General features: G+C 34.4%; 1 protein-coding gene across 4 annotated transcripts in view; it reads right to left on the bottom strand.

Moving 5' to 3' along the window:
* UNC13C (unc-13 homolog C) overlaps positions 1-13796 on the bottom strand; it is a 196599-nt gene that overhangs the window by 63251 nt on the left and 119552 nt on the right. For all 4 annotated transcript variants that reach the window (XM_030497645.1, XM_030497643.1, XM_030497644.1 and 1 more), the window contains 4 exons: positions 10548-10616; positions 9073-9162; positions 8005-8133; positions 870-1003 (listed from right to left, as the gene is read on the bottom strand). In XM_030497645.1, the coding sequence (XP_030353505.1) occupies positions 870-1003; positions 8005-8133; positions 9073-9162; positions 10548-10616 (422 nt within the window). The remainder of the gene's footprint in view (positions 1-869; positions 1004-8004; positions 8134-9072; positions 9163-10547; positions 10617-13796) is intronic.

The raw sequence follows: 13796 nt of genomic DNA, 5'->3' as shown, positions 1-13796 counted from the left end.
TTTTAACTTTTCCACAAGTCATCACAGCTAGACTATGCCCAGATTTTCTAGAATCTCTCTGTAAAACGGCTCCAAAAAGCTAAAGGAGCTGAAAATTTTCCCTAGGCTCTCATGTCACATTTCAATTAGTGCGACACCCGTTTATTCAGCCTTAATATGTGAAATATGTTCCTTTGCACTACTCCTGTATATTCCATTTTCAAAACCCAGCACTCTATCTCCTCTTTCTGTGTTTATCGATTGTCTCTCTCTTCTCTACTAGTATATCAATGATAAGTTATTCGATTTGTCTTGGTTATTGATTGTACCTCCCTTATCTGTTACATCTTCAATTCTGAGAAGTCAACTTCCACCTAAATCCAGGATATTGATCTCCACTTTATAAATTTTCAAATCAACATGGCTAGGCTTTCTCTCGAGCCAATCAAAAATGTGGAGAGGGTCTTTTGTGAAGTTCATTATTCTTTTACAAATACTAATCCCTAAAACTCTATAATAATGCCTAAGTAAGTCTCAGCATGATTTTAACATCTTGTGTGCCAAGATAATATCATAACATTAATACCATCACACTATTTCACTGAACTTTCCCTTCTGTCTATCCATTTAGTTCTCTTGCATAATATTTTGCTGCTTAGCTTTTTGGGATGGTTCATATACCACATCTTTAGTGTTCCTAAAACAAAAGGTTCTCTTTCCATGAACAGAGCACTAAGTCTTTATGAAATAATGTCAATGTTACATTCTGTATGTTTAAGAATCTCTAGCTAGATTATATTTAAAATACAACTACTGATTCAGGTGCATTTCTTGTCCTTATTTTAATAAACCCATTATTCCTAATTTTTGTGAAGAAAGTAATTACTTACTGGTTCAGGACAGGTGTATATGCTGTTTTATCTTCATCTATGACGGTGACCATCAAAGTAATAAGCTGTGCCCAGAAATCCAAATTCTTTGTTGTTGGTCCTTGTTCTTCTTTAGGAACTTCTTGTTTCTTACCCTGTTAAAACAAGATTGAATATATTTTATACTAGTGAAATTAGAGAAAATATTACAGAATTTCCACCTACAAATTATTACTTGGTTGGAAAAAGTGGCATATTAAGAATCTTCAGAAATTTTGCACAAAGACTGACTATCCAATTTAGAGTAGACTGTGTGACATACTGTGTCAGCCTGTGGATATATATCAAAAAACATACACAGTGCACAGCCAGCCACATCAGCAATGAAGATGAATAGAATCTTGATTTTTAGTGCATTTCCACACTTTAATTAAATACATTCTTAGATTTGAGTGCTGACACTGAGTGCAGGTAGAATGGTCTGCTGAGGCCAAACTTTTATACCCTACACAATAAATACAGAACAAATCAACGATAAGGAACATTTCTTGTTTTCTTTTGGATTATATGCTGAAGTGACTTGGCCTAACAGCTGCTGTGCTGTTTGCTTTAAATGAAGAAGCAGTTGAATTTCCGTTTATCTTTTAATAGCCAAAATGACAAAGGCTATTGTCCAAATTATTCTGCACAGAGATTTTCCAGGACTCACAGATTTACTGGCAGAACCACAAGCTGTACATTTAAGAGAGGCAGAGGAAAACACCACAAAGTAGGAGTGGGAAAATATGAAATCCCTGGACACATAAAAATACTAGGAAAAGGTACATACGAATGTCCAAAGGAGAGGCTTGTGAAGGTATTGCTTTGCCAAGGATTTTAAACCTCTGAGCAAAACCAATCTGTTATTTGATTCCTTTTTTATCCAGGGAAATGGGATTCTTGTATACTTGTACATTAAGAGGACTGCAATCAGTTTCACATCCACATCAGAGAACCTGAGATGCCCCATTACGTTTTTGTAATAATCACAAGGAAGGACAAGGTTTATCAACAAGATTCTCCAGTCATAAATTATTGGTAAGTATAGCAGTGCATTTTATAACCGTTGACTAAAAGTCTGCTTTTTGCACCTTTCAGCAGTTATAAATATGTATTAATATTCAACACTTACCAACTTCTATTGAGAATTTTATACTTTTTAATCTCACTAAAATATACATTTATAGCTAAATTTTGTCTCCACAGTTTTATGAATTCTTAGTATTTTTCAGTACTTCTCTTGGAAAAAGGATCAGATTCCTTATCAATATCCAATAAATAACGTCATTGCAGAACCAAATACAAAATGTTTTTATCTCTGTATGGACACTCAGATACACATATCATTTCCACCAAGCAGAGGTATGTCTGTCTGCACATGCTCTTCAGCACAGCTGTCAGATAGAAAGGGGTTACCCAGCTAGGAAGTCAGAAAATAAAAATGCCTATTATGCTGCAAGTTTAAATATATATCACCTGTATGTACAAACACACATTTGTAGTCCAAATATGACCACTTCAATGAACCCCATATCTCTTTGAATAGATGACGCTAGTCAGTGTCATAGTGATTTAATTAAATGTTATCTTAACCTCAATTAACTTTTATCTATTAACAGCATTTAGAATGGCAGAAAGGGAATTTCAGCAACGCTTAACTGAAACTACTTTTGTGGTCACTGTGGAATAATTTTAGAAAAGTATCATTAATCACACTGCTACATACTGAGCTGATCTACAGATGCTACAGCTTCAGTGTCTAAAGGAACTTAAATGTGAGGCTCAGAAGCAGTTACAATGGATGGTGTGACTAGTATCACCAGCAATTAACAACCACACATGCAAACAAGAGTGTTTTTCAAAACAGAAATTAATATTTGAGCATTAATGTCACCCTGGTGTACATTATACTTTTATTAAAAAAAAACTTCTTTCTGTAGCAAAGATTTATTTCTAATATACCATTTCTCTCAGAAGCTAGTGAATAAAACCAAACCAACTGAATGGCAGTTGTAGAAGATAAAGCCAGTTCACGTTTAGTTCAACATCTTATCCAAGAACTGTATTTCACAGAAAAAACATGCAATGGCATGTAGCTGAGACAGCTTTTCACAATTGTGAATGTGAATCACAGAATGTGAAAATCTGTTCTTTAATATAGACAGCAAGAAGTAATTAATGTACAAAGTAATAGCCGCACAAGGAGGTGCTTTCTACAAAAATTCTCTGGCACAGAAATCTTTTAGAAATCAAGATGATCTTTCTGGAAAAAAGAAAAAACAAAACAACAACAAAAAAACACCAAAAAAAAAAAAAAACAAACCCAAACAAAAAAAAAAAACCCACAACAAACCAAACCCAAACCAAACAAATAAACAAACAAAAAACACCCCAACAAAAAACCAAAAAACAAACTAAAACAAAAACCAGAGAAGGTATTTTTCAACTAGTCTCACATTCTCACATCTAACGAACAGGTTAGAAATGCTTGGGATCATTCAAGTTGCTTTTACATTAATTGTTATCATTGCTGGCATTGCTATTTGTTTTATATGATTTCTGGCAACAGACACCTTCGCAGCAGCATTATAATGAGGTAAAACAACATTGGAAGTTTGATCACATTGATTAGTTGCAAACTTGCAAAACCAACAGAAGAAAGTTCCATCTTGGAATAAAAATTACCTTGAAACAGAGTTATTTCATATAAAAAAAAATTGCGTGATATATTTTGTTTGACTTGAAAATGTTTCTATTAGCATAACTGAGAGGCACAGTAAACTGCGTTAACAGTGTAGAAAAACTGAGTGGGAGAACAGCATCATACAATTATTATCTAACATTTTCTGAATGAAAAGAAACACAATTTTAGAGGCACAAATGTTTAGTTTCTTTGCTCTTTTGCTGAAAAATAGGACTCCTAGGCTAAACAGCTTTCACCACTGCACAACTTAATTTCCCACTTCATACTGTTGAATGTGTTTGGGGATCACAGATCACACACTTCATGATTCAATTCTTATAATATTTCTATAAGAAATTAATAATCTACCAAATTTTTTACATTTCTACTAATGAAAAAGAGGTACACCTTCAAAAGCAACTAAGTGGCTTGGGTTCCCAAATCCCAAATGGAATATTGACCAGGTTCTTACAGGTAAGTAAGCTCTCATAGCATAGGTTCATCCACATGCTAGTCTACAGCATCTTTTTAACACAGAAACTCTGATTCCCAAAAGCTAGACTGTTAATAGTATATTATATCAACCTCACTTAATGCTCTGTATCTTTAAACAGGGATACATTACAAGGCAAGAGCACTGTGCTGCTACAGCTGTGCAACACCTGGCTCCAGAACTACTTAATTAGTTACTAGCACCAAGTCTTCTGTGACAACACACAGAACTGACAAAAGGAAAGGTCTTCAAAATAAGGTAGAATTTCAATACTATTCTGCTGAGCTGTCTGTCAAACAGAGCATATCCCAATGGTTCTGTTTTTTTTTTTTTTCATCATATTGGTGCTACCAGTCATGAAATGATTTGTACTGATCAAGAGCTCTTCAGAGAACAGGAAGAGTTTGATGTGCATTTTATTGGTTTCACTCAGTGGAGAAGACTGCAAAAAGAATTACTGAAGGGACTTCGGCCATTGTGGGCATCAGCCAAGATTTCAGATTTTTATATTTTTGTTTTCTTAAGAAAACAGAAACAGTGACATATTTGTAAACTGAGTCAGAAAGCTTCCAAAGTGCTTCCTAAACTAGTTTTTCAAGGCATTCTTTTTTTCAACACAAGGCAGCTAGCTCTTCACTCAGATCAGTGATAATTAAAAAGAGAAAATACTACATCTGCTATATAAGGAATTACGTAGTTCCCCATGAGAGTGCTTTGTCTCAAATAATGAGGACAGTAACATACGAGTCAGTAAGACTGTCAAGGTGTCATGTTTTACTATCTGTAGTGCTCATTTGTTTTTTGACACTAGCTGTTCTTTGCATTCTGGTGTGAAACTGTAGTATGACACGTTTGCATACTGTTAGCATTTACCATGCTTCACTCCAGGAAATAGAGCTGTTCCCCAGGGGTGATATTTTGTTGAAAGATATTTGCTTTATAACAGTGATTGCTCTCTGACACGGAGATAGAGAGTAATAAAATGAGGAAGTGAGGATTGCTGAGCATATTTTGTGTTTTACTTGCTACTTTTCTTATAGTGATAAATTTCCCCAAATGCCAGCTTGAGCACCCTCAATTTCATCATTCTTTGTTCTATTTTCGCCCCAAAATCAGACCATTACACACATTCAGACATTAAATATATTTTCTAGAAATACTGTGGCAGGCATCTCTTAGAATTTTGGTTGCAGAAGGTGGTTAACATGAGTTACACACAAAGATAGCGTATATAACATGCAGGAACCTACCACTATGGGCCAGATGGAAATACTACTGTTTAAGTAGACTGTCCAGATTCTACCTTTTCATAACATCATCCACAATATGATTCAGGAAAGAAATGAACCATGGCAAAACCCTGAGCCTGCAGGGGGGCTCGGCAGGACAACAGCTGTCAGTCTTTCCCCTGAGTGAGAGCAGGTGGTGACCTACATATGAACCACTTCTTGTTGCTTTGGGGTTCATCGATTTCAGTTCTCACTACTCATAGCTCAAATCTCAGCTGTGCAGCTAAAACATGAACCTCCTGTGCTGCACCACCATACTAGGATGAACTCCTTTCCTCTCTCTGAGAGGAGGAGGAGGCCTCATCTGATGGGGAGGTAAGCAGAGATAAGAGAATAGTTAATGAGAAAGGTTTAAGGGTGGAATCTGGTGGAATCTGACTATGGGGTTTGGGTAGAAAGTTAATGAAATGTTAATTACGATATTGGTTACTGCTTCATTATTATAACAGTGTTATCACAAGCCAGTCTGCAGTTCCCTTGGATTCACTGGAAACCTCCAGAGCCACAGGTTCCAACAGCTGTATACTCAGCTGTTCCTAAAATTAATTGTACATGGAGATATATTGGTAGCAAACTGTATGAAGATAATGGAAAAGGCAGTTTACTTGTACATATTTAGAGTTGATGCAAAATTTAGGTAGTAATATTTTACTCATCTCTCTATTAAAGCTAGATTAGTTAGATTGTTTCTCAGAACTGCCTCCCACCTGCTGTGAAACAGAAAGTTTTACTATCTGTTATTAAGTTCATGTGTGATTGTTGTTTGATTACTGTTAGTGATGAGTTAATTTGAGTGTGGTCTCTTTATCTTAATTTAAATGTAGCTTTTTGCACATTTTCACTAAAATTTCTTGTACTTGCTACTGATTGTAACTATAGACACTTGTCCGCTTACAGCTTCTACATACAAACTCACCTGATGGAAATCTTGCTGGAAGACAATAAAAACAGCATATAAATACAGTGAAACGTAGTTACTTCAGTTTTCCAATGGAGTCAATATTTGTGAATTTTTTTTAAATTTTTTTTTTATTTCAGGACATATTGATCTATCATTGAGTTGTATAAGAGAAAAACAAAACAATGACATTGCCCATCCTGTTCAAAACCAAACCAAAACAAAAAATTGGAGATGCATCACTTTAAACTTGTTTCACATTCTCTACCAAACAGAAAGGCTATAACATCCCTGCAATTTTAAACCATCTACTAAAATAGACTAAAAACCGCTTTATGAATTCAAAGAAAAAAGTAAATTTTATATACAGATAAGCTTTTGCAGATATCACAATGCTGTGCAGAAGTAAGATTACTTCACTTTTAACTGTTTACTAAAATGGCTATCATCTGCTGAGAAACTCTGCACACTTACGCAACACCCAGCCTAGCAACAGCTCATATTATATTTAAAGTCAAGATCAAATTGCTGCAGAGTAAATGGTAAATGTTAGCAAGAAAACAGAACAGCTTATGAGACAAACAGATGTGATGTCTGGAGCTGCTCTTTCTTCCTTATTGTTATACTGCTACTCAGGTTACAATATAATCTGTTGAAGAATAAACACTTATATAAGCACTCGAGAGTGTGGAGTGTCTGTGAGTGCTGGTGAGAAATACTTATGTTCAAAGCTTGGGAGACGGAGATAAGTTTTTTCATTTAACAGGAATCCAACATTAGAAAATAAAAATCTCATTTCAGAAATGTTGAATATATAGCATGTAGTACCTCTCCTGAAATACAGGAATTCATATTTTGGATTCAAGTGAAACATGCTTTCAGATAAAATTTCATGTCTTGTATATCATGTAGTATGACTGTTCTTATCTATTAGATACTACACAGCAAATGTGCAAATACTTTTCAAGGCTGGAATAGTCATTGAAATACCATTTTTCCAGTGTACCAGCCGGAAGGCAAAAGTAAAGAACAAGAGGTAATGTGATAAAGCAGTGATGCTCGTTTTCGACAGTTGTATAATTTTGCAGATAAAATTCTTAAAATTACTTATAGAATAAACTCTGGCCATATTGTAGAAAAATAAATAAATAAAAAACCCCATGTCAAGGCTTTTACATGGCATTTGGAATACAACAAATGCTATAATTATTTTGCACTGACAGTTTAGCCTGATGGACTAATATTAAGAAAAGTTACAGAATTATCCTCTGCTTTCTTGAAGCATTTATTTGCTTGGATCCAAGTACGCATCATAGGTGTTAAAATATAAGGCTGGAAAGACACTGTATCATTTTTAGCAAATTATAATTCTTCTTTTCTAAAGCTACTGAAATGAAATATTAGATTTAAAAAAAATATTTTCCAATTACGGATCCTAAATGAACAGTAATCAATCTAATAGTATCTTCTCTAAAGCCACTGGACAATTTTATAGTCATGTCCAATGTGATGACTAAGTTATGAGTTAACATGTTCGTTTTGAAACTCATCTTGTTAAACATTTTAGAGTTCCTAGCCATCTCTGTTTAATAAAACATCAATGTTTTATTAAACATTGACCCTTCTCACACAAATAAAATGAAAATAACCTGAGTGCTTTGATATGAAGGACACTGAAATGCTTTGTATTTCCGTACGGTAAATTAACAATAACGAACAAACAATAGCATGAAGCAAGTTAATATATGCCTTACTTGATCCACTAACTGGGAGTAGAGATCATAGCAATTATCAAAAATGTATTTATAAGTTGAGTCCAGGCAGGCTCTTACACAGTCCTTCACCACAGTACTGGCTCGAGGTGGACTCTGCAATTCAAGTACCTAATAAAATATTTCAGAAATGATAGAATGTCAGAATTAGATTGAACACAAAAAAATCCAAATGTTGCAATGAATGTAGTTCTCTAATGCAGGAATGAAAAGTGTGGAAATATAATGATAAAAATATTTACAATTGATTGACTTAAGGGGATCTAAGTTTAAAGATGTTTTAAAACACTTATTAAGCAAGTAACTAATGTATCACTAAGTTTTATTTGAATGAAATTGTTCACAGGATGACAGAAGCATAAGTGCCCAAGGGTTTACATCTTAACGTAAAAGATTTTTCCATTATTTAGGAAAAAATTAAACCATATAATTATGTGCTTTTCTGTGAATATCAGCCATTTAGCTCTTAATTTTTAAAGCAAAGGGTTCAGCTGTTTACTCCACTTGAGGATACATTAATTTGAGCTTCAACTAAATGCATTATTTTAATTCTCTTTCTGTAGTGCCTAACACAGTGAAATCAGATGCTATTGCAACAAATGCTGCTTTGTGTTTCTGTATTTTAATCCAGTAATATTAATGTATACCATTCCATTCAAAAAATATTTCAGAACTTAACCACCTAGATATCGACATCTGAAATGACTAGCTAAGTAGATTTATCAAACGTGTTTTACTGTTTGACATGTGATATTATGATACTACTAGGAAAACATTTTATATGATACACGTTCCTAAGGAGTTCAACTGAGTTTGCATTATGTGACTTGACTTTAAACTAATTAAATAGGTAAATTTTTGTTTCCTTCAGATGTAAAAATAGTTGTTGAAAAAGGAAAAGACAATTGTTTATTTTTCAGACAGTGGCTTTTACCTCATTGTTAAATATGAAATATGAACAAGATGACTTCAATGATTTTCAGTAAGTTGAGAGATCTACTTTAAAACTGAAGGACATTATGATTTTCCTGGAAAATAAAAGGACCATACCTTCATTCGAAAAAAAGTAATGCTTGTAAGCAGGTCCACAGTTGATTTCAGATCTTGGAGTCTTTCAGAATTGCTGGCAGGAAAATTATCCTGGTGAATCAGGAAGAGAGGAATCATGGTGAAACTGGAGTTAGAGGTTAAGATCCTTAAACAAGCTTTGAAAGAAAAACCTCTAAGAAAACAATGATGCTGTTTGGAAGGATTAGAAATGTTCATGTGTTACCTGAATTCTACCTGTGGGAAAGTTAGTAATGCGTATCCCTTTGACATGAATAGGAATGCTTCTGATAATTCTCCTCTATTTGTAATATGAGTGATTTAAAATAATGTGATATTTCCAAAATACTAATGGAATAAAAAATACTGCAAAAAGACTGGAAAATGTTGCTAATGAAAATAATTTATGGGTTGTCCATGGTACAGAAATCAGTTGTAGGCATAAATGCAATAGTAAGCTTAATGAAGAAATTGTATATGGAATTTTTGCTATGATCTCTAGGTTAAGAGGAAGATTGATGGGAAGTAGTATTATTTAAATGGCTTCATACTGATGAAACATCAGACAGATATCCTTATGCTCCAATATTTTCTGGATAACATTCTGCAAAATTAAAAGATTCTAGGACAAACATATCTGCTGCATGAAAGATACAGTTTTAAAAACTGAGTATGTTCAACTTCTACTACCTCTAATGCCTTGGCTTCTTTTAAATATTCCCTTTCTCCTTCAGCTTTAGAAAGCAGACCAGATGAAGAACAGAGAAATCCTTGGTTTGGAGGCTGCCATTCCTAGAAGCTGAAAGGAGAGCCATAGCTGATGGACCCCTAATTGTGTATGTATCATCCAGAAGTTCATGATACATTGGAATGGAAAAGGGAGGGAGTTCAGAAAGGTATGGTAACTGGCAGGTATTCAGCGCATGCCTCTTTCCTGAAAGGCTGGGTTTGGAGCATACCTTAGTGGAAAGAACTTCCATAAGGCAGAAATGAAACTGCACTTCCTATCATGTAGAAAAATGAAGAGTCAAGTCTCTTTCAACGTTCCTAGGATCTTAGCATGGAAGTTGCAGCAAAGCTATCAGTCTCTCAGAATAAATACAGTGGTAACTGCAATTTGCACTACATGAGACATTGAAGGTAGTTCCCAGAAGAACTAGCTTAATCAAGTTACGGATTAGTTCAACTGAAATTGTTGAATCCTATTCTTTCTTGTATGTCTGCTCACCCTTTGGCCCATTCTTAGCTTTTGAAAATGAAAGAATAACTTTTTTTTTAAATTGCAAAAATACTGTTGTTAAACTGCTTGAATTCTGGATCTCATGTCAGCACCCAGTATTTGAAGCTTCTATGCCACAAAAGGGATTAATCTCTGAAGCGTCTTTAAGCAGTTGAAGCCCCCATAGGGTATTTGACACACACATAAAAAACCCCCCCAACATTTGGGTTGTCCTCTATATAGAATACATTGCACATACCCTGTATTTAGATAAATCAATCCTCAGAGAATTGTGCAATTGATCCAGCAGTTTTATGAACTTTTCCCTCTGTAAAAAGAAAACAAGAATATGTTGCATAAGATTTTGCAGGTTCCTGTAAGTGGTGGGGTTTTAGAAAGCTGCCCTGTTTGAAAAATAGATTGTTTTCCGCTGTTTCCTATACAAGTGCTGGTCTGAGATAACTGTGTTTAAAGGCCAGATAATGTATCTTTTACCACTCTATTTTCTCTTTCTATCCTATATTGTGATCTACCTGGTTTGCATTCAGCAGTGTGCAGCTGTGCAATATATTAGTGAGGTGACACAGACTTTCCCATGCCGCTTTTTCCTTTTAAAATGACCTATGTATTGTTAAATAACTCAAAATATCTAAAATGGAAACGCACTGCCTGATGTCTCTGACCAAAACCAAAATAACAGCATCAATTCAGTATACAGTTCAAAGTTTTAAGTTATGTTAGCAATGCTTATTAAACAGATAAGCTTGTAAAATCTTTATATTTGCCTTGTAATTGCTTACCTCTTGAAGAAAGCACTTCCCCCTCCCTTTAATGTGTAATAAGCAATAAGTATTTACAGCAGAATTTGGTGTAAAAGTATGATTGAAAATTATATTTCAGAAACAGTGGCTTTTGTGGGAATAAGCTAAGCAATACCATGCACTTACAGTCTTCCCTTTCATATGTGGAGATTAACACGCTAACTTGATAAATGAAGGTGAAGTGAAAGTATTTTGCTGTGAAATACCCAGCTGAGTTGTGACATTCTCAAGTAATACTTATGAGTTTCTAATTAGCAATCTTCATGTTAGAACATTTTCCATAGCCCACTGCACAAAACTATGCAGAAATCCTTGCCAGCCTATGTGAAAACAGCAGACTTGTAGAAGTATCAAGATCTGGTAGCTCTCAGAATGCATGACTGTATCTGAACCATTCCTGAGATATGATTGGCACTAGTATGAAGTAGGGTTCTTTGTGCACTCTCATCAGTGGAGCACTAATCTACACCAAAAGCCACTAATCTGGCACAGTTCTCAAGGGATCAAAAAGGAACTTTTTTATCATGTTATAAATCTTCACTGAAATATTCAGTCAGCCAAATCCTTCCCAGCTGTAGCCTGAGGACTTGAATTTGAGATGTTCTTTCTGATGAATGATGTGCAGCTATCCACTAACAAATGCCTTTTGACCCAAGAGAGAAATAATCTAATATTTTTCCTATAAGTCAATTGTTTTGAAAAACAGAGCTCCAAATCTCTATTAGTAATGCTTACTATTGTCTTTCCATCCATCTGTTGAACTAAGAATTGGATTGGAATTTGTGTCAAAGGTAAACTGGCATTAACATCAGGGAGAGTACTAAATCTCCATCCAACCTGAGGATAAAAGTAGTTCTGATTGTTATAAAAATGAGAAAAAAAATTGGAAAATCCAGTAAAAGCATTCTGAATTTAAAAATCTGGATGAAATCCAAAAGTCTAGTAGAGCTTGAACACTGAAAGAGTAGTCTTCTTTCAATAAAGATACAGGCTTATTCCATAATAAACCATCGATTAGCTTATAAAAGAAAACTTGAATAAGAACAGAGTAATATTCTACTGTCGTGGTAGTAAAATCATTAGATCATAAATATTCAGACACTGCTTTTTGTATATAAACCTATTTTACTTTATAGTATTGGAACAATGTTAATATTCCTCTTTCAAAGCAAACCTTTAGCATTAGGAGATAAAGTTCCAGTTCAAGAACAGGCTCCAAACTAAAGACCCAGCTCTGGGTACACTTGCACGTGAGTACTTCCACTAGACGTAACATTTAAAAGAAAAATAAACTGTTATTATAGTAACTATTTCTCTATTACTGAATGGACCTGAAAATAATGACTTAATGATTGATTTTTTTTTTTTTTCCCCAACAGACTTATGCCTTAAATTTGAAAACATACTTCTGTTAGTACTACTTTGGGTGTACTGAGAACTAATTTACAGCTGCAAGCAGTACCATCAGATCCTAAGAACATTCAGATTCAGCAATAATAAGAAAAATCAATCTTTGGTATGATTACTACACAAAGTGAGTTTTATAGAGATAAGTTCCATCTCAAAAATAAAATGCAAACTAATATTTAGTTTGAACTATTTGATGCCCTGTATGAAAACATTATGCAGGAATGCTATATGCTGTTTGCTACAAATCAAAATCTGTTTTACCATCTGGAGCAAATTTTTCTTACAAAACTAAACATTTACACCATTTCCGAGGCATGGATTAAATTACTGAGAATATTCAGATAATTGTGTTTCTGACTTTTGATGGGAAGACAAAAGCAAAACCAGAATTAAGTCTTTCTTGATTTACTAGTCTTAATGTATCATTTCACAGCGTTGTATTGAAAATCTCAAAATTTGTACTGTTTCTGTTACTCTTAATACTGGAGAAGAGCATTAGAACCTCTAACACTACTTCAAACTATAATTTATATTGAATACATTTTAATTATGTTTAATACTTAATTTCATGTCAGTAAATGGTATTTTAGAAAACATTATCATGCTTTCATAGCTACCACTACATGAAAAATAGCTTTGATATCAGCTATACAAAAAAAAAAAAAAAAAGTGGAAGGAATGCATTTTTCAACATCAAATTGTGTTTATATTCCAACTATATCATGTGTAATAGTAGAGAGATGAAAGCCACCCCTGAATTATTGCTCTCCCTTCCTGCTCTCATCTCCCCAGTGTGGATAGCTGAACAAATTAGAATACAGAGTGAACATACCTTTACTTTTTATCATGTTGAAGGACTAGGAAGTCTGCACTGTGAGATACTTAGCCACAGAAGCAAAGCTAGCAATAACAAAAAAAGCACTACCACATCCTGAGATGCTGGTATTCCTCCTAAAATTTCTGATTCCTAAATCCAGGACTTGGCCACTTCACCATTATTTCAGCAAAAATAAGTGCTCTTGTAAGAAGAACAGTATTTATGGCTAGATCCGCTAGGTTACTAAGTGTTCACTGATGGCACAGCCCAAGAAAGCAATTGCAACCGATACTTACTAGTGCAGTTAGGTTTTTGCAAGCCCCACTGCAATAAAAACAAAACCTGTTTGTTGAAGATTTTAGTACTATGCATGTGTGCCCATACTTTCTACCCTATATACATCATGTATAAAGAACTGAATAGCATTCTCTCTACCTTTTATAATGATTGATTTCAAAGA

The sequence above is a fragment of the Strigops habroptila genome, chromosome 9, assembly GCF_004027225.2.
Source record: "Strigops habroptila isolate Jane chromosome 9, bStrHab1.2.pri, whole genome shotgun sequence".
NCBI classification, from domain to species: domain Eukaryota; kingdom Metazoa; phylum Chordata; class Aves; order Psittaciformes; family Psittacidae; genus Strigops; species Strigops habroptila.
The sequence above is the reverse complement of the archived record's forward strand: the minus strand, read 5'-3'. Positions and strand labels throughout refer to the sequence as shown.